The following is a 24,683-nucleotide window of genomic DNA, read 5'->3' as shown; positions in this document are numbered from 1 at the left end:
GTTTTGATTGGCTGCTCGTTGCGTTTCTTCTCAGCAGGAAGTTTAAAATATTATTATTTGTTCTTCTTTACTAAAGCAGTATCCAGTCCCCACGCAGGGGTCTAACCTTCATTACAACATCTTTAAACATTAGAGGAGTACATCCTTGTTACCATGCACGCTTACCAGAGGTGGGAGAAGCACTGTGATCTTGTACTTGAGTAAAAGTAGAAGTACTCAGATCTTGTTCTTGAGTGAAAGTAGAAGTACTCAGATCTTGTTCTTGAGTAAAAGTAGAAGTACTCAGATCTTGTACTTGAGTAAAAGTAGAAGTACTTAGATCTTGTACTTCAGTAAGAGTAGAAGTACTCAGATCTTGTACTTGAGTAAAAGTAGAAGTACTTAGATCTTGTACTTCAGTAAGAGTAGAAGTACTCAGATCTTGTACTTGAGTAAAAGTAGAAGTACTCAGATCTTGTTCTTGAGTAAAAGTAGAAGTACTCAGATCTTGTTCTTGAGTAAAAGTAGAAGTACTCAGGTCTTGTTCTTGAGTAAAAGTAGAAGTACTCAGATCTTGTACTTCAGTAAGAGTAGAAGTACTCAGATCTTGTACTTGAGTAAAAGTAGAAGTACTTAGATCTTGTACTTCAGTAAGAGTAGAAGTACTCAGATCTTGTACTTGAGTAAAAGTAGAAGTACTCAGATCTTGTTCTTGAGTAAAAGTAGAAGTACTCAGATCTTGTTCTTGAGTAAAAGTAGAAGTACTCAGATCTTGTACTTGAGTAAAAGTAGAAGTACTCAGATCTTGTACTTGAGTAAAAGTAGAAGTACTCAGATCTTGTACTTGAGTAAAAGTAGAAGTACTCAGATCTTGTTCTTGAGTAAAAGTAGAAGTACTCAGATCTTGTACTTGAGTAAAAGTAGAAGTACTCAGATCTTGTACTTGAGTAAAAGTAGAAGTACTGTAATCTTGTACTTGAGTAAAAGTAGAAGTACTCTGATCTTGTACTTGAGTACAAGTAGAAGTACTCTGATCTTGTACTTGAGTGAAAGTAGAAGTACTGTGATCTTGTACTTGAGTAAAAGTAGAAGTACTCAGATCTTGTTCTTGAGTAAAAGTAGAAGTACTCAGATCTTGTACTTGAGTAAAAGTAGAAGTACTCAGATCTTGTACTTGAGTAAAAGTAGAAGTACTCAGATCTTGTACTTGAGTAAAAGTAGAAGTACTCAGATCTTGTACTTGAGTAAAAGTAGAAGTACTGTGATCTTGTACTTGAGTAAAAGTAGAAGTACTCAGGTCTTGTACTTGAGTAAAAGTAGAAGTATTCAGATCTTGTACTTGAGTAAAAGTAGAAGTACTCAGGTCTTGTACTTGAGTAAAAGTAGAAGTACTCAGATCTTGTACTTGAGTAAAAGTAGAAGTACTCAGGTCTTGTACTTGAGTAAAAGTAGAAGTACTCAGATCTTGTTCTTGAGTAAAAGTAGAAGTACTCAGATCTTGTACTTGAGTAAAAGTACTCAGATCTTGTTCTTGAGTAAAAGTAGAAGTACTCAGATCTTGTTCTTGAGTAAAAGTAGAAGTACTCAGATCTTGTACTGGAGTAAAAGTAGAAGTACTCAGATCTTGTACTTGAGTAAAAGTACTCAGATCTTGTTCTTGAGTAAAAGTAGAAGTACTCAGATCTTGTACTTGAGTAAAAGTAGAAGTAATCAGATCTTGTTCTTGAGTAAAAGTAGAAGTACTCAGATCTTGTACTTGAGTAAAAGTAGAAGTACTCAGATCTTGTACTTGAGTAAAAGTAGAAGTACTGTGATCTTGTACTTGAGTAAAAGTAGAAGTACTCTGATCTTGTACTTGAGTACAAGTAGAAGTACACTGATCTTGTACTTGAGTGAAAGTAGAAGTACTGTGATCTTGTACTTGAGTAAAAGTAGAAGTACTCAGATCTTGTTCTTGAGTAAAAGTAAAAGTACTCAGATCTTGTACTTGAGTAAAAGTAGAAGTACTCAGATCTTGTACTTGAGTAAAAGTAGAAGTACTCAGATCTTGTACTTGAGTAAAAGTAGAAGTACTCAGATCTTGTACTTGAGTAAAAGTAGAAGTACTCAGGTCTTGTACTTGAGTAAAAGTAGAAGTACTCAGATCTTGTTCTTGAGTAAAAGTAGAAGTACTCAGATCTTGTACTTGAGTAAAAGTACTCAGATCTTGTTCTTGAGTAAAAGTAGAAGTACTCAGATCTTGTTCTTGAGTAAAAGTAGAAGTACTCAGATCTTGTACTGGAGTAAAAGTAGAAGTACTCAGATCTTGTACTTGAGTAAAAGTACTCAGATCTTGTTCTTGAGTAAAAGTAGAAGTACTCAGATCTTGTACTGGAGTAAAAGTAGAAGTACTCAGATCTTGTACTGGAGTAAAAGTAGAAGTACTCAGATCTTGTACTTGAGTAAAAGTACTCAGATCTTGTACTTGAGTAAAAGTAGAAGTACTCAGATCTTGTTCTTGAGTAAAAGTAGAAGTACTCAGATCTTGTACTTGAGTAAAAGTAGAAGTACTCAGATCTTGTACTTGAGTAAAAGTAGAAGTACCAGAGTGTAGGAATACTCTGTTACAGTAAAAGTCCTGCATTCAAAACCGTACTAAAGTTCAGCCTCCGGTCGAAGATAAATTAACACATTTTGACAAGATAGCTAAAAGTGTAATGTTATATCAGATAAAGATCATTTATCAAACCTTTAGTTATGATAACTTTTTATTAATCGGTTCATTCATTTCAGAGTTATTCATTACTTTACATTTTTAAACAGCGCAGACTCGTTTCTGTGTGAACTAAGGAAGCCGACAGGTGCAACGTGCTTCAACGCCCCGAAACTCTTCCATCACGAGAAACAGCTTCAGCAAGAAAAGCTTACTAAAAGCTGCAGAGTTTGGTTTCTGCAGCTTTTAGTAAACGCTGCATGTCTCCTCAAGCTGCTGAACGTTCTCTAAACGCTGCATGTCTCCTCAAGCTGCTGAATGTTCTCTAAACGCTGCATGTCTCCTCAAGCTGCTGAATGTTCTCTAAACGCTGCATGTCTCCTCAAGCTGCTGAATGTTCTCTAAACGCTGCATGTCTCCTCAAGGTGCTGAATGTTCTCTAAACGCTGCATGTCTCCTCAAGCTGCTGAATGTTCTCTAAACGCTGCATGTCTCCTCAAGCTGCTGAATGTTCTCTAAACGCTGCATGTCTCCTCAAGCTGCTGAATGTTCTCTAAACGCTGCATGTCTCCTCAAGCTGCTGAATGTTCTCTAAACGCTGCATGTCTCCTCAAGTTGCTGAATGTTCTCTAAACGCTGCATGTCTCCTCAAGCTGCTGAATGTTCTCTAAACGCTGCATGTCTCCTCAAGTTGCTGAATGTTCTCTAAACGCTGCATGTCTCCTCAAGCTGCTGAATGTTCTCTAAACGCTGCATGTCTCCTCAAGCTGCTGAATGTTCTCTAAACGCTGCATGTCTCCTCAAGCTGCTGAATGTCCTCTAAACGCTGCATGTCTCCTCAAGCTGCTGAATGTTCTCTAAACGCTGCATGTCTCCTCAAGCTGCTGAATGTTCTCTAAACGCTGCATGTCTCCTCAAGCTGCTGGATGTTCTCTAAACGCTGCATGTCTCCTCAAGCTGCTGAATGTTCTCTAAACGCTGCATGTCTCCTCAAGCTGCTGAATGTCCTCTAAATGCTGCATGTCTCCTCAAGCTGCTGAATGTTCTCTAAACGCTGCATGTCTCCTCAAGCTGCTGAATGTTCTCTAAACGCTGCATGTCTCCTCAAGTTGCTGAATGTTCTCTAAACGCTGCATGTCTCCTCAAGCTGCTGGAGATGTTCCTTCATGAGGAACCTTTGGGTATTTATGTCTGCATCCTTCCTGAAGCCGCAGCACGTTCCTCCTGATGGAAGAGCTTTGGTTCCTTGTCGCGCCGGCCACCGTAAAAAACGGATAGAAAATCTGATACATTTGATTTTAAATTAAGAATAAAGATGTGCATTTTCCTGTCAGATCTGAAATCGTCGGTCAGAGTGCACTCATTTCCGCGATGCCGTCGTAACCATGGAAACCACACTTCCTGCCGGCGACCGTGCAGCCGAAGGTCAAAGCGTCCTGAAGACTGCCCCCTGCAGGTCATTAAATACAGAACACAGAATAAAGGTTATTTATGGACAGTGTAACGTCTCACAGTTGGACAGTGTGATGTCTCCTGTTGGACAGTGTGATGTCTCCTGTCTATGTCTCACAGTTGGACAGTGTAATGTCTCCAGTTGGACAGTGTAATGTCTCCTGTTGGACAGTGTAATGTCTCCTGTTGGACGGTGTAATGTCTCCAGTTGGACAGTGTAATGTCTCCTGTCTATGTCTCATAGTTGGACAGTGTGATGTCTCCAGTTGGACAGTGTAATGTCTCCAGTTGGACAGTGTAATGTCTCCTGTCTATGTCTCACATTTGGACAGTGTAATGTCTCCAGTTGGACAGTGTAATGTCTCCTGTTGGGCGGAGTAATGTCTCCAGTTGGACAGTGTAATGTCTCCTGTCTATGTATCCTGTTGGACAGTGTAATGTCTCCTGTTGGACGGTGTAATGTCTCCAGTTGGACAGTGTAATGTCTCCTGTCTATGTCTCATAGTTGGACAGTGTGATGTCTCCAGTTGGACAGTGTAATGTCTCCAGTTGGACAGTGTAATGTCTCCTGTCTATGTCTCACATTTGGACAGTGTAATGTCTCCAGTTGGACAGTGTAATGTCTCCTGTTGGGCGGAGTAATGTCTCCAGTTGGACAGTGTAATGTCTCCTGTCTATGTCTCACATTTGGACAGTGTAATGTCTCCTGTTGGACAGTGTAATGTCTCCAGTTGGACAGTGTAATGTCTCCTGTCTATGTCTCACATTTGGACAGTGTAATGTCTCCATTTGGACAGTGTAATGTCTCACATTTGGACAGTGTAATGTCTCCAGTTGGCCAGTGTAATGTCTCCTGTTGGACAGTGTAATGTCTCCAGTTGGACAGTGTAATGTCTCCTGTTGGACAGTGTAATGTCTCCTGTTGGACAGTGTAATGTCTCCTGTTGGACAGTGTAATGTCCCCTGTTGGACAGTGTAATGTCTCCTGTTGGACAGTGTAATGTCCCCTGTTGGACAGTGTAATGTCTCCTATTGGACAGTGTAATGTCTCACAGTTGGACAGTGTAATGTCTCGTGTTGGACAGTGTAATGTCTCCTGTTGGACAGTGTAATGTCTCCTGTTGGACAGTGTAATGTCTCGTGTTGGACAGTGTAATGTCTCCTGTTGGACAGTGTAATGTCTAACCGTTGGACAGGGTGTAGATGACGGCAGAGTTGAAGGTGTCTCCGGCTCCGAGAGTATCGACGAGAGTTTCAGGAGGAAAAGCGTCTGAGTGAAGGACGACCCCGTCAGGACCCAAAGCATCGGCTCCCTCCTCGGCCCAGGCACAAACCAGGACAGCTCTGAGAGACAGACATGCTGTTTAAATCATGGTTGAATTTAATTAGTGGACGTAGTCACATTGATGGAACCAAGTGGTTTGTGGACTATGGTTTTGAAACCTTCAGTTTGCCAAAGCCAGAGGTGATACAAAGAGGTGAAGCTACATGTAAAGAGTCCTCTCCTGCTGATGTTCAGGTGTATATCAGTATCTACTTTAAAGAGTCCTCTCCTGCTGATGTTCAGGTGTATATCAGTATCTACTTTAAAGAGTCCTCTCCTGCTGATGTTCAGGTGTATATCAGTATCTACTTTAAAGAGTCCTCTCCTGCTGATGTTCAGGTGTATATCAGTATTTAGTGCCTCTACTTTAAAGAGTCCTCTCCTGCTGAGGTTCAGCTGTATATCAGTATGTAGTGTCTCTACTTTAAAGAGTCCTCTCCTGCTGATGTTCAGCTGTATATCAGTATGCAGTGTCTCTACTTTAAAGAGTCCTCTCCTGCTGATGTTCAGGTGTATATCAGTATGTAGTGTCTCTACTTTAAAGAGTCCTCTCCTGTTGATGTTCAGGTGTATATCAGTATGTAGTGTCTCTACTTTAAAGAGTTCTCTCCTGCTGATGTTCAGGTGTATATCAGTATGTAGTGTCTCTGCTTTAAAGAGTCCTCTCCTGCTGATGTTCAGGTGTATATCAGTATGTAGTGTCTCTACTTTAAAGAGTCCTCTCCTACTGATGTTCAGGTGTATATCAGTATGTAGTGTCTCTACTTTAAAGAGTCCTCTCCTGCTGATATTCAGGAGTATATCAGTATGTAGTGTCTCTACTTTAAAGAGTCCTCTCCTGCTGATGTTCAGGTGTATATCAGTATTTAGTGCCTCTACTTTAAAGAGTCCTCTCCTGCTGATGTTCAGCTGTATATCAGTATGTAGTGTATCTACTTTAAAGAGTCCTCTCCTGCTGATGTTCAGCTGTATATCAGTATGTAGTGTCTCTACTTTAAAGAGTCCTCTCCTGTTGATGTTCAGGTGTATATCAGTATGTAGTGTCTCTACTTTAAAGAGTCCTCTCCTGCTGATGTTCAGGTGTATATCAGTATGTAGTGTCTCTACTTTAAAGAGTCCTCTTCAGCTGATGTTCAGGTGTATATCAGTATGTAGTGTCTCTACTTTAAAGAGTCCTCTTCAGCTGATGTTCAGGTGTATATCAGTATGTAGTGTTTCTACTTTAAAGAGTCCTCTCCTGCTGATGTTCAGGTGTATATCAGTATGTAGTGTCTCTACTTTAAAGAGTCCTCTCCTGCTGATGTTCAGGTGTATATCAGCTTGTAGTGTCTCTACTTTAAAGAGTCCTCTCCTGCTGATGTTCAGGTGTACATCAGTATGTAGTGTCTCTACTTTAAAGAGTCCTCTCCTGCTGATGTTCAGGTGTATATCAGTATGTAGTGTCTCTACTTTAAAGAGTCCTCTTCAGCTGATGTTCAGGTGTATATCAGTATATAGTGTCTCTACTTTAAAGAGTCCTCTCCTGCTGATGATCAGGTGTATATCAGTGTGTAGTGTCTCTACTTTAAAGAGTCCTCTCCAGCTGATGTTCAGGTGTATATCAGTATGTAGTGTCTCTACTTTAAAGAGTTCTCTCCTGCTGATGTTCAGGTGTATATCAGCTTGTAGTGTCTCTACTTTAAAGAGTCCTCTCCTGCTGATGTTCAGGTGTATATCAGTATGTAGTGTCTCTACTTTAAAGAGTCCTCTTCAGCTGATGTTCAGGTGTATATCAGTGTGTAGTGTCTCTACTTTAAAGATTCCTCTCCTGCTGATGTTCAGGTGTATATCAGCTTGTAGTGTCTCTACTTTAAAGAGTCCTCTCCTGCTGATGTTCAGGTGTATATCAGTATGTAGTGTCTCTACTTTAAAGAGTCCTCTTCAGCTGATGTTCAGGTGTATATCAGTATGTAGTGTCTCTACTTTAAAGAGTCCTCTTCAGCTGATGTTCAGGTGTATATCAGTATGTAGTGTCTCTACTTTAAAGAGTCCTCTCCTGCTGATGTTCAGGTGTATATCAGTATGTAGTGTCTCTACTTTAAAGAGTCCTCTCCTGCTGATGTTCAGGTGTATATCAGTATGTAGTGTTTCTACTTTAAAGAGTCCTCTCCTGCTGATGTTCAGGTGTATATCAGTATGTAGTGTCTCTACTTTAAAGAGTCCTCTCCTCCTGATGTTCAGGTGTATATCAGTATGTAGTGTCTCTGCCTTAAAGAGTCCTCTCCTGCTGATGTTCAGGTGTATATCAGTATCTAGTGTCTCTACTTTAAAGAGTCCTCTCCTGCTGATGTTCAGGTGTATATCAGTATGTAGTGTCTCTACTTTAAAGAGTCCTCTCCTCCTGATGTTCAGGTGTATATCAGTATGTAGTGTCTCTACTTTAAAGAGTCCTCTTCATCTGATGTTCAGGTGTATATCAGTATGTAGTGTCTCTACTTTAAAGAGTTCTCTCCTGCTGATGTTCAGGTGTATATCAGTATGTAGTGTCTACTTTAAAGAGTCCTCTCCTGCTGATGTTCAGGTGTATATCAGTATGTAGTGTCTCTACTTTAAAGAGTCCTCTCCTGCTGATGTTCAGGTGTATATCAGTATGTAGTGTTTCTACTTTAAAGAGTCCTCTCCTGCTGATGTTCAGGTGTATATCAGTATGTAGTGTTTCTACTTTAAAGAGTCCTCTCCTGCTGATGTTCAGGTGTATATCAGTATGTAGTGTCTCTACTTTAAAGAGTCCTCTCCTGCTGATGTTCAGGTGTATATCAGTATGTAGTGTCTCTGCTTTAAAGAGTCCTCTCCTGCTGATGTTCAGGTGTATATCAGTATGTAGTGTCTCTGCTTTAAAGAGTCCTCTCCTGCTGATGTTCAGGTGTATATCAGTATGTAGTGTCTCTACTTTAAAGAGTCCTCTCCTGCTGATGTTCAGCTGTATATCAGTATGTAGTGTCTCTACTTTAAAGAGTCCTCTCCTGTTGATGTTCAGGTGTATATCAGTATGTAGTGTCTCTACTTTAAAGAGTCCTCTCCTGCTGATGTTCAGGTGTATATCAGTATGTAGTGTCTCTACTTTAAAGAGTCCTCTTCAGCTGATGTTCAGGTGTATATCAGTATGTAGTGTTTCTACTTTAAAGAGTCTTCTCCTGCTGATGTTCAGGTGTATATCAGTATGTAGTGTCTCTACTTTAAAGAGTCCTCTCCTGCTGATGTTCAGGTGTATATCAGTATGTAGTGTCTCTACTTTAAAGAGTCCTCTTCAGCTGATGTTCAGATGTATATCAGTATGTAGTGTCTCTACTTTAAAGAGTCCTCTCCTGCTGATGTTCAGGTGTATATCAGTATGTAGTGTTTCTACTTTAAAGAGTCCTCTCCTGCTGATGTTCAGGTGTATATCAGTATGTAGTGTCTCTACTTTAAAGAGTCCTCTCCTCCTGATGTTCAGGTGTATATCAGTATGTAGTGTCTCTACTTTAAAGAGTCCTCTCCTCCTGATGTTCAGGTGTATATCAGTATGTAGTGTCTCTACTTTAAAGAGTCCTCTCCTGCTGATGTTCAGGTGTATATCAGTATGTAGTGTCTCTACTTTAAAGAGTCCTCTCCTGCTGATGTTCAGGTGTATATCAGTATGTAGTGTCTCTACTTTAAAGAGTCCTCTCCTCCTGATGTTCAGGTGTATATCAGTATGTAGTGTCTCTACTTTAAAGAGTCCTCTCCTGCTGATGTTCAGGTGTATATCAGTATGTAGTGTCTCTACTTTAAAGAGTCCTCTCCTGCTGATGTTCAGGTGTATATCAGTATGTAGTGTCTCTACTTTAAAGAGTCCTCTCCTGCTGATGTTCAGGTGTATATCAGTATGTTGTGTCTCTACTTTAAAGAGTCCTCTCCTGCTGATGTTCAGGTGTATATCAGTATGTAGTGTCTCTACTTTAAAGAGTCCTCTCCTGCTGATGTTCAGGTGTATATCAGTATGTAGTGTCTCTACTTTAAAGAGTCCTCTCCTGCTGATGTTCAGGTGTATATCAGTATGTAGTGTCTCTACTTTAAAGAGTCCTCTCCTGCTGATGTTCAGGTGTATATCAGTATGTAGTGTCTCTACTTTAAAGAGTCCTCTCCTGCTGATGTTCAGGTGTATATCAGTATGTAGTGTCTCTACTTTAAAGAGTCCTCTCCTGCTGATGTTCAGGTGTATATCAGCTTGTAGTGCCTCTACTTGAACTCAGGCATGTTAGCCTCTGCAGACCAGTCACATGCACAGAAACCTAAAGAACCAGCTACAGGAGAGGGAACACCATAAAGGCAGAATAGGGCCTCTTTTAATCAAAAGCTGAACGGTGTTGTTTCTAAACAACTTTTCATGAAGTGAAAAATCTAACAGTAACACTGGTCGATGGAAACATGAACTACACCTGCTGACCATTGACCTCCACTCACCCCTGTTTGACCCGGCTGTAGAGTCCTTTCAGAGCAGCTCCAGCCGACTGGAAACCGAAATGACGAGCCACGTCTTTACTGACAAACACCTGAAGAAAGGAACACATGACTTATGTTATAAGAGATAATGTTAAGTCATGTCTGACGGTCTCCTCTCATGCAAATGTACTTTTTAATGTCTTTTATACATCACTATGTGTCCCCGGTGTGTCCCCATGTGTCCCCGGTGCGTCCCCGGTGTGTCCCCGGTGTGTCAGGAGACTCTCAAAGTGTCAGGAAATAAACCCCTCTCTCTTCTCCTCCGTACCCACATCTCTAAAAACGGGGGAACAACGGAGCTGATCCAGATTTGCTGCGTCATGACCACATTACTAAAATGTGGGCGGGCTTTACCCCCACGGGCCAATCAGAAACGTTGCTGTCAGAAACAATGACACGTGTTCTGGAAGTAATATGCTCTGTGTTCACATTAGCATGCTAACACTCAGAGCTAACCTGTACTGGAGAGAGTGTGTGAAGAAGCAGGAAATCAAAAGGAAGTCACCTTGTGGTGAACCTGAGAGAGAGAGAGAGTTTGAGCTCCATCCTGTTTCAGAGAGAATCCTTGATGTGGTTTGGAACATGATGTGGAGTTTCATCAAAGCAGCATTTAGCTGAGTTTCTGCTGGGAGAGTTCTGAGCAGGCATTAGTTCCCCTCCTCTTTTTTCAAGCTAAGGACCCAGAACCTGAAGTTCTCTAACAGACTGAAATAGAGGGATATGAGGGGTTTCTAAAATGCATGATCTGTTTGGTATTTTGAGCAAAACACTTCATAGATATGTTTTTTATATATTTGTATATCTGACACACATAATATATGCCTAAAAATAGCATGATAGGAGAGCTTTAAAGACTCGCACCAGGTCACCGTGAGGAAACAGCTGATACAAAGGCTCTCTGGTCTTCTCTATCTCCACGGAGAGCGTGATCCTCTCCTGTGGAGGCAGCGGTCTGTTGAACACCTCCACCTGCTGGATCATCTGCACCTGCTGCTCAGCGTTTCGGCCCTGCAGGCGTCAAAGAACTGCCTTTAGTTCCACTGTGTTTAATATGTGAGTCACATTAAATACGTTTCCAACAGCAGAGACAGATGTCCAGCTTTATAATCCTGAAGGTCACCTAACTCCTCCCCAGCTGTGTGCGTCACTCTTTAGTGTCCCCTGGTCTCCCAGCTGTGTGCGTCACTCTTTAGTGTCCCTTGGTCTCCAGCTGTGTGCGTCACTCTTTAGTGTCCCCTGGTCTCCCAGCTGTGTGCGTCACTCTTTAGTGTCCCCTGGTCTCCCAGCTGTGTGCGTCACTCTTTAGTGTCCCCTGGTCTCCCAGCTGTGTGCGTCACTCTTTAGTGTCCCCTGGTCTCCCAGCTGTGTGCGTCACTCTTTAGTGTCCCCTGGTCTCCCAGCTGTGTGCATCACTCTTTAGTGTCCCCTGGTCTCCCAGCTTTGTGCGTCACTCTTTAGTGTCCCCTGGTCTCCCAGCTGTGTGCATCACTCTTTAGTGTCCCCTGGTCTCCCAGCTGTGTGCATCACTCTTTAGTGTCCCCTGGTCTCCCAGCTTTGTGCGTCACTCTTTAGTGTCCCCTGGTCTCCCAGCTGTGTGCGTCACTCTTTAGTGTCCCCTGGTCTCCCAGCTGTGTGCGTCACTCTTTAGTGTCCCCTGGTCTCCCAGCTGTGTGCGTCACTCTTTAGTGTCCCCTGGTCTCCCAGCTGTGTGCGTCACTCTTTAGTGGCCCCTGGTCTCCCAGCTGTGTGCGTCACTCTTTAATGTCCCCTTGTCTCTCAGCTGTGTGCATCACTCTTTAGTGTCCCCTGGTCTCCCAGCTGTGTGCGTCACCCTTTAGTGTCCCCTGGTCTCTCAGCTGTGTGCGTCACTCTTTAGTGTCCCCTGGTCTCCCAGCTGTGTGCCTCACTCTTTAGTGTCCCCTGGTCTCCAGCTGTGTGCGTCACTCTTTAGTGTCCCCTGGTCTCCAGCTGTGTGCGTCACTCTTTAGTGTCCCCTGGTCTCCCAGCTGTGTGCGTCACTCTTTAGTGTCCCCTGGTCTCTCAGCTGTGTGCGTCTGCATGTCTCCTCAAGTTGCTGAAGATGTTTCTTTATGTGGAACCTTTGTGTGTTTACATCCTTTCTGAAGCCGCAGCACGTTTCTGTTCTGGGCCTCCTCACCGTAGGTCAGGTTAAATCATGCTTATCAGGTTTTGTCAAGTTCATTTATATTTATGAGGTAAATCCGGTTAAGATTAGTCAGGTTTTCCAGGTTTAATCTGGCACATCTGCCTGCTTCGGTTTCTCGGACTCATTCATAATGTTTTCCTGTATTTTTTCAGATATTTGTATTTCTATTATTGTTGCCCACCTCCCAGTGGATCCACTTGAACTGATGGAGGTCGACTTTGGAGAAATCTTCAGCGGTGACATCGGGAAGATTCCTGACGACCAGGAGGTCAGAGTTATTAAAGCCTTTCACGTCTATCAGTCGTTAAACGTCCTACATGCTGAGGACAGTAAACTGGGAGATGAATGGGAAGCCATTAAAGATGCAGGCGTCATTCACACATGAACTCCCTGTTTGACCAGCTCAGCTGCAACAGGAAGTTGTGTTGCTGTGATGTCACTTGTAGTTTATCCATTGATTTATAAAACTGAATTAAAATGAAATTAAAATATGACTCATTTCTCCAACAGTCACAATGAAACATAAAACATTGTTATTTTATTCCAAGATGTCGGTGTGAAGAGTTCCCTCTCAAAGCCCTCTAGAAGACAGCTGTGCTCGACCCTCTCCAGGTGTGAGGGTACTGAGCTGCCACCTATCATTTCAGATTCTATTACTCTGATCGTTTTGAAAGGGAACTCCTCGCAGACGGCAGATTAAAACCTGTTTGATGAATTCACCGGTTGATTGATTAGAAAAAGTTATTGAAGATGAATTGAACAGAAACCATTGCAGAGACTCAAACAGGAACCAGAGCAGTTGATGGTCTAGTGATGAAACACTTAAAGGACCCGGTCTGTGGCAGCCATGATAAGAGCTGTCTGATTCTCTAGATGATAGGAAAGGAGTTTCAATACTTCCTTTATAACCTCCTTTAGGAAACACTGGACCTTCCTTTAGGAAAGGAAAAGAGAAAATGCTGTTCCACAATACCCTGCAGCCGAAACATTTACCGTGACACAACATCCGTCCGTTAACAGAAACAAGCGGTCGCGAACGAGAAATGATATCATGAAAGTTACGGTGCTTATTATCCCTAACCCGATTTTAAACATTACATCGTAACTTGCTACAGGGCTTTTTTTTCTTCCTTTCAACACCATGATAATATTAAAATGACTTTCTTTCTGTAAAATAATCAAATAAAGGCACATGCCGGACCGCCTCGCTGCACATTATCTCTTACAGATATATATATATATATATATATAAATGATATACACACACTCTCTCTCTCTCTATATATACAGTATATATATATATATATATATATATATATATACAGTATATATACAGTATATATACAGTATATATATATATATATATACAGTATATATATATATATATATACTGTATTCATACTATATATAGAGAGAGAGACCATCTAAAAGTATGTTAAAATGTTTCTGAGGTTTTGTTCTCCTCCAGGTAGATCAGGTTCATCGTCTGGCTCTGCAGTGGGTCAATATAACAGAATCAGAATCAGACTAGAATTTGATTCAGGACCCGGACCACGATCTGGACCAAGACTAGACTGAAGATAATGACCAGGATCAGGACCAGGATCAGGATCAGGACCAGACTCAGGATCAGGATTAGGACCAGGATCAAGTTTATTGCCAGGAGAGTTTACATATACAAGGAACTTGATTTGGTGTCTGGTGGTGCGAACATAAACAATCTGAGAATTAGGTTCAGGTTTAGCATCAAGACCATGATCAAGATCAAGACCAGGATCTGTACCAAACAAACTCATCTCTTTGGACTCCACTTCCAGAGATAGAGTTACTAACAAAGCACTTATATACTAATAAAGGGCTGGCTGATCTAAAGCCAGTTGAGCAGCACTTGAAATGTTTGGCTCTATGAAACCTGATGAACTTATCTGATTCTGTTTCTTCAAGGTTGTATCTTCTAGGTCGAATGAACTTATTGTAAGTCTCTTTGGATAAAAGGTTCAGCTAAATGTAATGTGATGTACCAGGAGGACCATGATCAAGATCAGGATCAGGACTATAATTAGATTCAGGACCAGGACTAAGATTAGGACAAGGATCGGGATTAGGACCAGGACCAGGATCAGGATTAGGACCAGGACCAGGATTAGGACCAGGACTACAATCAGGATTAGGACCAGGACTAGGATCAGGATTAGGACCAGGACCAGAATCAGGATAAGGATCAAGATCAGGACCATGATTAAATGGATTAAATTAATTTGAGAGAAAGCTGCGTGCCGCTCTTCAGATGGTCTTACGTGTCGGAGAGAATGACGGTTCGAGATCCGCTAGCCGGGCAAACAACACAACAGGCAGAAGGAGTTTGACCTTCGACCTGCAGCACGACCGCAGAGACGTCGACATCACGCCGCGAGAAGTCGGCCATGATGAAACTGACAGAAAACACACAGGAAACTGCTCGATATCAACTCCAAAATAAAAGCGTGAGCAGGCAGAAAACTGTATCCTCACTGATGGAACAGGTGAGGATGAAGACCCTGATGATGATGATGATGATTTACCTGCAATAGAGATGGTTAGACACACACACACACACACACACACACACACACACACACACACACACACACACACACACACACACACACACACACACACACACACACACACACACACACACACACACACACACACACACCTGTTCATGTGCAGGATTGTGCGGCTTCCTGTGTTGATGTTGCTGATGACCACAGAAGCAGGAAGTTCACACAGAGCGCGCTCAGACACCAGAGACACATCGATGTGGAACTTCTGAAAATCCTCCAAAATAAAACTACAGACAGGAAACGCTTTCTTTTCAGATCCTCCATGGACAGCGATACAAACACATACATTCAGACTTCATACTGTATGTTCTGATGACAGATGGATGGGTCATCGATTAGTTCATGGATGGATGATGGATGTGGAGATGGATATACCGATGGATGGATGATGGATGTGATTATAGATGTAATGATGGATGTGGTGATGCATCAATCCATTGGTAATGGATGGATGGATGGATGAATGGATGTATCAATAAATGATGAATGGGTTGTGGTTGATGGATGTATTGATGGATGTATTGGTGGATGGACGGTGGATGTATTGATGGATGTATTGGTGGATGTATTGATGGATGTATTGGTGGATGTATTGATGGATGTATTGGTGGATGTATTGATGGATGTATTGGTGGATGGATGGTGGATGTGTTGATGGATGTATTGGTGGATGTATTGATGGATGTATTGATGGATGTATTGATGGATGTATTGATGGATGTATTGGTGGATGGACGGTGGATGTGTTGATGGATGTATTGATGGATGTATTGATGGATGTATTGGTGGATGGACGGTGGATGTGTTGATGGATGTATTGATGGATGTATTGGTGGATGGACGGTGGATGTGTTGATGGATGTATTGATGGATGTATTGGTGGATGGATGGTGGATGTATTGATGGATGGATGGTGGATGTGTTGATGGATGTATTGATGGATGTATTGGTGGATGTATTGATGGATGGACGGTGGATGTATTGATGGATTTATTGATGGATGTATTGATGGATGTATTGATGGATGGATGATGGATGTGTTGGTGGATGTATTGGTGGATGGATGGTGGATGTGTTGATGGATGTATTGATGGATGTATTGATGGATGTATTGATGGACGGTGGATGTGTTGATGGATGTATTGATGGATGGATGATGGATTTATTGATGGATGTATTGGTGGATGGATGGTGGATGTGTTGATGGATGTATTGATGGATGTATTGGTGGATGGATGGTGGATGTGTTGATGGATGTATTGATGGACGTATTGGATGGTGGGGCTGCAACAAACGACTAATTTGATAATCGATTAATCTATCGATTAATGAAACGATTAATCGACTATTCGGACTATTATGCCAATTTCTCAAACGCTCTTATTCAGCCATCAACTTTTAGATTTAGCTTGAGGTTGTTTTAGGCATGTGGAAACTAACAATGAAGACAATAAAGATGAATACTTGATTCAAAAATACATATATTATTAAATTAACTTAACAAATTGTGAACAAAATTAACATTGCTTTTTATTTAAATAAAATAAATAATATTTCACATCAAAAGAAACAACAGTGTTTTAACAAATCGTATTAAATAATCTGATGACAGAACTGTAAACAGAATAGCTGAAACTTTAACTAAATAAATAACTGAGTTACCTCTAATCATTAACCCATGTTTGTATAATGTAGTTAACTCCATGTGTTGCTGCTAGCATACATAACACCTGACGTGGAAACGTTACTCGTGGATGGGGCTACAGAGCTTCTAGAAAGACAGTGGAACCCGGTGCATTCCTCCGTCTGGGTGTGGAGCACTTTGGATAAATGTTTAGACAAATTGCTCGTGTTACCGCCCTGACATGATAAACTCTTATTGCACTTTAGGCAACGAGCATTGTCCACATCGAGATGGGTAACATTTAACCACACCTTGGAGCGCGTTCTTTCCGCCATCTCCTCCTCCTTGTGTGTGAGTTGCATGCATGTAGCAGCTGCGTGTGTGTAAACTGCCCCGCCCCCTCCCACACAGACGGGGGAGAGAGATCTCGTCTGATCGAAAATACACCATAGACGCATTTTTTGTCTTTTTGCATGTTAGAAACGAGTTGGCGACACTAAGACTGCGATATAATGTTTTTGTAGCAATAATACATATGACATATATTTTTTAAATGTCTCCAGTAACAGGGTTGCCAACTTTGGGTACCTGGCTGGAGTGAGATTTTGATATCATGGGTTTAATTGACCTTTCGCAAAGCCACGCCCCCCCTTGGTTACTGTTGCTAGTCCGACAAGCTGAGAGCCAGATGCGTTAAACAAAGCCATAATGGAGGGTCTCCGTAACGTCGGAGTCGCCTTAACAGACTCATTTTGGAGCAATAACGCAGCAATATCCTCCAGGTCCCGACAAAAGGGGCTACAATACGCTATGGAGGGTTATATCCACAGTATGAACATTAGAAAAGAGGGAGGCACAACATCAATAGAGGCACTTGCATACAGGTCGCAGTGCAAGAGTGAAAAACCACATGAGCTGGATGTCAAATTCGACGGAATTATTATTATTATTTTGGAATAAAACAATCCAATCACAAGAGGCATTAAATGTTGTAGTTTGTCTAAAGTTAACTACCGTTTCCTTTGTGGCTTTCTGCATCCACCTTGTTGTTCCTTTGTGGGGGTCGGGGTGCCCACTTGTGCAGCAGGATTAGGGAAGTCGGCAGTAGGCTTTCCATTACCAAAATGCTACAAAGATTAAAGCAACATATAAATGAATGATTGCCTGTTGGCTTTCTTGTTTGTACTTTGACCACAGGTAGACTAATAACGGAGCTCAGCTGTTCAGACATTATTATGCATCAAGTGATATACATGGTCAAAACGACCGAGAAGCACACAGCTTACAGCTGTAGTCGTGTGACTTTAGCTAACGTTAGTTAGTGAAATTAGTTAATTAAATTAGTTAGTTAATTTGTGAATGTAATCTTTGCTAGCTAGCTAGCTACATTAGCACGTATTTACCTTCGAGCAAACGTATTTGTGTTTGTTGATATTCGCCATATTCAGCTGGGCATGGGGCCTGCCGCATTTCTTTATCCACTGGCGGCATCTCTCCTCTCGGGTTTTGGGTTTAGGAAACGGGTAAAATATCCCCCCCCCCCCCCTCTAAGCTTATGGGATATCTGCTATCCGATTTGCAAAGACCATAGGCACAACGCTTCACCATTTTCGCAATGAATTTGAACGCTAAGCTTGTCGGACTTCCACAGGGAGCCGCGCACGTGATCGAATATGATTGGACAACGGGCATTTAAGGGCGTGGCTTTGCGAAAGGTCAATTGCACATATGCGCACAAAATGACTGCTATCGTGTCAGGAGCGGGACCTTAGCATATCCTCGGACCCGAGGAAAAAAAGTGTTTTCCAATTTCCTTTTTTTTGTGATTTCCTACTTGTTTAGGGTTAAAAAAACATCTTGCAATTTAGACTTTTTTTATTTTATTTTATTTTAAAATGTTACAGTATGTCCGCTGTAGAGGACGTCGGGATCATATTAGTTTGAAAAGACAGCCAAAATGAACAGATAGACTATGTAACCTATAATGGTTATAGAGTGATATTAATACAATAATACATTCAGCTTTATTTAAAACATGAATAAGTAAATGATCGGAACATTGCTGTTTATTTAGTCACTACAAATCTAGTCTGGTTTTTGGTGAATCTTTCCAGATCTTCAAAGACTCTGAAGTCAATGTAGTGGAAAAGTACCTCATTGACTCCAGTCGGCACGGGCTGTAGGTTCATCTTGACTAGTTGTATGGACGTGGTCTCCATTTGACCTGCTCATAGAAACAAAGCTGTTCCTGAGGAAACTCTCATTTTTCATGGCTCCACTTCAAATAAAAACAACAAGAAGACATACGTGCTACTCTTGGTCCACAGAGGGCCATGTCTCTCCAGCTCGTCCCTATCTGTCTCTCTGTCTGTATCTGTGCGCTCATGGAGCCTCCTGTATCTCCCCCCCCCCCTTCCTCTTGACCCTCTTCTATCCCAGGTGTGAAATCCTCATCTCTCTCATCCTCTGAGAGCTCAACATCTGAATCTCCCTGAACTATCTGGTACAGGAAATGTCTGCTTCAGTTCCGTCTCCTGCAACAATATAGAGTCATAAAGTCCATGAAGACGGTCCTGACGTCCACTAGAATGGACATTTATAAAAGGGCTGTTATTTGAAAACTTGAATTATTTAATTGCTTTCAGAACTAATTATATACAGTAGTTCCTCTCATGTTAATAAACAAGAACATACAGTATATGATTTTCATTGTAAAAATTACAATTATTCAACAATATTTGACTTCTCCTCCTGATTCTATAACATGTTGTTTTTGGTATGCCAGCCATTTTGGATGAAAAGAAAGAGGAACTTCCCAGCATGCAATTTTAACCAATGACATGTCACTGGAAAGACCAGGATGTCCTCTGTACATCAGGGATTGATAGAGTAGCTCAAAATAGTCAAAGGAGATGCATGTTAACAAAATGTCCACTACAGAGGACACTTTCAATGGGCTGGGTCCCAGGAGGATACAGGATATATATACAATATATACAAATACACAATATTGGACACAGACTCTAAAGGGCACAAAGTCTCACTCACTAATGAAAGTCTAACACATGTTTGTTTCCACTGTTTTATTGTGTGCCTGTCGCGATAAGCAATTAATTGACTTTATACTACGATAAGTAAAAATGAACTCGATACATTTCCATTTACATGAGGATGTGACTAGCAGTTTGAAAGGATGTACTTTAATTATTATTATATATTATCATGATGTCAGTGGTCTAAAATGGTCATACAACGGTGCCGACAACATTATCGTTTATCGCAATAATTTCCGGGAAAATGTATCCAACAAAATTAATTATCGTGAGAAGCCTATACATGAAACACACATGCATAAACAAATCTACAGACTTACTCCAAACCGCCAAATATATGAATTAACACACTCTCACTCTCATATACTCTTTGACTCTATTTTGGCTAGTAGAGCAAAAAGCAGCAGACTTTTACTTTTGATCATTTCTACTGGATCTTAGATCGGCGTATGCGCAATACGGGTCGGCAGTGGCGGCTCCAGAGTATTTGTGTTGGGTAATCTCTGGTAGGGCTAACCCATACAGTGGGGGGGCTCAAGTCAGTATTTGCAATGTAATTACACACACGCTCCCCTTGACAGTGAAACGCCACGCGTGAGGTTAGATTATTTCCCTGTCTCAATCCAAATTGAACTGTATGAAATAAAAAGGCACATTTGTCTTGCAGTAAATAAAAAGGGCGACTTGGAGCCAATCCTGCGATTTCCCCACAGGTGAAAGAGATGACATGCTGAAAACGATCAATACCTGACAAAAGTGTTCAAAACCGTTTCTAGTCTTCGGTATTTTTGTTTTGGCGTGAGAATAGTTTGGGCAGCGTGAGAGCGTGAGATTGAGAGTGAAAGCGTGCGTCACACGCCAGATGCGTGAGAGTTGCTAATCCTGTCCAGTAGGCTACCGATAAAAAGACCGATAACGTTGGAGCGTAAAACACACGTGATGACGTCACCAACGAATCGACGACTGAATTAGTTGGCAACTAATTTGGTCATCGATTTTAATCGATTAAGTCGATTAGTTGTTGCACCCTAGTGTTGATGGATGTATTGATGGATGTATTGATGGATGTATTGATGGATGTATTGATGGATGTATTGATGGATGATGGATGTATTGATGGATGTATTGATGGATGTATTGATGGGTGTATTGATGGATGTATTGATGGATGATGGATGTATTGATGGATGTATTGATGGATGATGGATGTATTGATGGTTGTATTGATGGATGGATGGTGGATGTGTTGATGGATGGTGGATGTGTTGATGGATGTATTGATGGATGATGGATGTATTGATGGTTGTATTGATGGATGGATGGTGGATGTGTTGATGGATGGTGGATGTATTGATGGATGTATTGATGGATGATGGATGTATTGATGGTTGTATTGATGGATGGATGGTGGATGTGTTGATGGATGGTGGATGTGTTGATGGTGGTATCGAAGGATGATGGCTGTGTCAATAGATTAATAATAATGGATGATGGATGATTTGATGGACGTATAGATGGATGAATGTTGTATTGAAACAAGTTTGATGGGTGTATAGATGGATGGTGGATGTAACGATCGATGGTTCCAATTAGTTTATAGATCAGTTGATTAATGTGTTAATAGTAATTTAATTGATTAGTACTCACTCTGCCACATATCCTGAGGACAGTGAGCCCATGAAGGCGCAAGGCGCTCCGAGCAGAGACAGCACTGTGCACGAGTTCGAAGCGTTTCCTCCTCGCTGCCAACGTTGTGACAAACACCTGCAGATCACATCAACATCAGGAGGCTCAAAAACATCAGATATGTGCGGAGTGATGAGTACTCTGTAGATTAAAAGAGACTTTCTATTTCTCATCTTATTAGAAATTCTCAATGGTCTCCGGCTTGAGCTTCAATATCAGGATCCATGTATCTGTGATCCTCTCAAGAATGGAAGTAGTCATCACATACAGAGCATCAACTAGTTCCTGAACAGTGTCCTTCAGTGCTAGTATTCCTCTGTGTACATTAGCATGTGTGCTAACCTGCTGTCCCTGTTAGCATTCCTCTGTGTGCATTAGCATGTGTGCTAACCTGCTGTCCCTGTTAGCATTCCTCTGTGTACATTAGCATGTGTGCTAACCTGCTGTCCCTGTTAGCATTCCTCTGTGCGCATTAGCATGTGTGCTAACCTGCTGTCCCTGTTAGCATTCCTCTGTGTGCATTAGCATGTGTGCTAACCTGCTGTCCCTGTTAGCATTCCTCTGTGCGCATTAGCATGTGTGCTAACCTGCTGTCCCTGTTAGCATTCCTCTGTGTGCATTAGCATGTGTGCTAACCTGCTGTCCCTGTTAGCATTCCTCTGTGTGCATTAGCATGTGTGCTAACCTGCTGTCCCTGTTAGCATTCCTCTGTGTGCATTAGCATGTGTGCTAACCTGCTGTCACTGTTAGCATTCCTCTGTTTGCATTAGCATGTGTGCTAACCTGCTGTCCCTGTTAGCATTCCTCTGTGTGCATTAGCATGTGTGCTAACCTGCTGTCCCTGTTAGCATTCCTCTGTGTGCATTAGCATGTGTGCTAACCTGCTGTCACTGTTAGCATTCCTCTGTTTGCATTAGCATGTGTGCTAACCTGCTGTCCCTGTTAGCATTCCTCTGTTTGCATTAGCATGTGTGCTAACCTGCTGTCACTGTTAGCATTCCTCTGTGTGCATTAGCATGTGTGCTAACCTGCTGTCCCTGTTAGCATTCCTCTGTGTGCATTAGCATGTGTGCTAACCTGCTGTCACTGTTAGCATTCCTCTGTGTGCATTAGCATGTGTGCTAACCTGCTGTCCCTGTTAGCATTCCTCTCTGTGCATTAGCATGTGTGCTAACCTGCTGTCCCTGTTAGCATTCCTCTGTGTGCATTAGCATGTGTGCTAACCTGCTGTCTGTGTCCTCTTCTGGGTATTTCTCCACCACGTTAATAATGTCCAGACACACCAGACCAACACAAAGGATCTTCTTCTTCTTGTATTCCTCCATGTTGATACAGACACACAGCTACAGTCTGGACTTTGACACACACACACACACACACACACACACACACACACACACACACACACACACACACACACACACACACACACACACACACACACACACACACACACACACACACACACACACACACACACACTGAGAGGCTGTTTCCATACAGGCTCGTTGTTGTTAACATGTTTTCATTTGTGTTACTTATTGTTCTTATTCTTGTTTTTATCTAGTTTGGTAATATGTGTTTTCTACCTTTGTTGAATTGAAGTAGGCTGGGAGTCCCAGCAGTTTCTACTGAAGCCAGTCCCTAACTCCGGGGACTTCCGGCCGAGGATTTTGGGCAGCAGTATACGCCGTGAAGTTGTTTGCGGACTGCCAGTAAACCCAAAGCAGAAGAAGAAGAAGTGACGACAGCGGCTTCATTTGCCTAATCCTCCCTCAGGGACTTATTCCGGTGTGAACGCGATCTGTACTTAGTTCATCAGAACTAAAGAGTTCTCAGGAACTAAGTTCTGATGAACCTTTGTGGGAAAAGTACTGCGGTCTGAAAGCGCCTATAGACATAGAACGGCGACACATATTCAGTTGCCAGTTACTTTGGCATTAGGGCAGGGATATCTAGATACTGTAGCGACCCTGATAGGATGCTGAGGGTGTCACTCAGGCATCCCCCGTCTCTCTGCCAATCATAGAGCTGTACCGTGATGCTGGTTGAGGTGCAGGCCTGTGGTTGGGGGAGCAGACGGGGGAGGGTGGGAAGTTGTGACGTAGACAGGGATATATATATGGGTATGTGTGGGAGTTAGAGTCAGGGTGTGTGAGGTTGAACCCACCAGCTGTTCCTGAATCTGTGATCATATAAAAAGAAGTGTTATTAAAGCCTGATAACTTGAAGCCTGTTTCAGACTCCATCTGTGAACGTTACATTGGTGTCAGAAGTGACCTTTCGAACGGAGGAATTCTATCCTGACGGGTGTTCGTAACTGCGTCACGGAGCTAGCAGGTAAGCTAGCGGAGATGGAAAAGTTCAGCAAGATGGGAGTGAAGCAGGAAAGTAGGGATGGAGAGGAAGAAGGAGCATGCAGGTGGTCGAAGGACATGAGTGGGGAGTTTGTGAAGGCACGAGAGGCGAGAGAGCGCCTGAGGGAGTCGGCGGTGAGGATGGCTAGAGACGCGGGAATGTCGCCATCTTCAGCTTCGTTTCGCGCCAAAACCGAGCGGGATGTAAAAACAATGGCGGCGCCCATCAACCGGTAGCAGCCGCCGCGTCCGTGAAGACACCCAAGTACTCGGGTAAGGCTGACTTTCCATGCCCAATTTGAACTGCTTGCACATGCCGGGGGGTGGTCAGTAGAGACTAAAGCACTGTAGCTAGCTTTGTGCCTCACAGATGAGGCTCTGTCATGTCTGCTGCTGCTTAGCCCTGAGGATAGACACAGCTATGAAGCGTTAGCGGGGGCTTTGAAGAGGCGGTTTGGATAGTGTTTCCCGCCAGAGCTGCTCCGGAACAAATTGAGTAACAGCTGTAGGAAGTCGGGGGAGACGCTGCGTGCGCTGGCTAACGACGTGGAGAGCCTGACGCGGCGGGCGTACGCGCACATGCCGCCCGGAGTGCAGAGTGAGCTGGCCCGTGATCAGTTCATCCGGGCTCTCCTCCCTGTGGACTTGAGGGTCGAGGTACAGCTGCAGCATCCACAGTCCTTGCAGGCGGCCTTGGAGATGGCTGTGGAGAGAGAGGATTTGTGGAGTGTAGCTGCGAGGAGCAACGGAGGGCCGATACCACCGGCTGTGAGGAGCTGCAGGGAGGAGGAGAAGCCTGCATGGGTTACCGAGATGACGGAAATGATAAGGGCTGTTTCTTTGCAGCCGACACGCAGACCAAGTACCAGGGTCTGCTGGGGGTGTGGTCAGCCGGGACATTTGGCCAGAGACTGCCCCAAGGCACGCCGGACCCAGGGAAATAAAGGGGAAGATGTGGAGCCAAGCCCAAAAACTCCTCAACCAAACCACCGTTCTATTGTCATCAACACCGGCATCAGAGGAAGGAGCCCGACAGCACAGCCGGGCGAACCAGACGCTACGCCTTCCTGAAGAAGATGACAGCACAGGCTTGGAGCCTGTCGTCGCGGTGGGCCGTGCTGGTGGTGGGGATTCCTGTTATGTCCCTGTCGCTGTGGAAGGGGTGCCCTGCACTGCACTGGTGGACACAGGCTCTATAGTAACCCTGGTGAGAGCAGATGTGGGGCCCAGTGGGACTATGTTG

General features: G+C 42.9%; 1 protein-coding gene across 5 annotated transcripts; it reads right to left on the bottom strand.

Moving 5' to 3' along the window:
• Positions 1-2,708: 2,708 nt before the first annotated feature.
• On the bottom strand, positions 2,709-22,804 carry khk (ketohexokinase). Of its 5 annotated transcripts, none has more exons than XM_079683498.1 (9): positions 22,673-22,804; positions 22,308-22,438; positions 21,045-21,161; positions 14,813-14,947; positions 12,296-12,368; positions 10,809-10,955; positions 9,909-9,997; positions 5,310-5,467; positions 2,709-4,121 (listed from the first exon to the last, which is right to left on the bottom strand). In XM_079683498.1, the coding sequence occupies exons 2-9, from the start codon at positions 22,406-22,408 to the stop codon at positions 4,021-4,023; spliced, it is 921 nt and encodes a 306-aa protein (XP_079539624.1). In that variant the 5' UTR covers positions 22,409-22,438; positions 22,673-22,804; the 3' UTR covers positions 2,709-4,020. The 5 variants fall into 5 exon arrangements, with proteins under 5 accessions (XP_079539624.1, XP_079539625.1, XP_079539627.1 ...); XM_079683499.1 differs by having other exon boundaries at positions 22,308-22,433; positions 22,673-22,773; XM_079683501.1 differs by lacking the exon at positions 22,673-22,804 and having other exon boundaries at positions 14,813-14,854; positions 22,308-22,523.
• Between the last annotated feature and the right edge of the window lie 1,879 nt (positions 22,805-24,683).

Source organism: Notothenia rossii (assembly GCF_949606895.1).
Source record: "Notothenia rossii genome assembly, chromosome: 5".
Lineage (NCBI taxonomy): Eukaryota > Metazoa > Chordata > Actinopteri > Perciformes > Nototheniidae > Notothenia > Notothenia rossii.
Note: the sequence above shows the minus strand (reverse complement) of the source record. Positions and strands in the feature narration are given on the sequence as shown.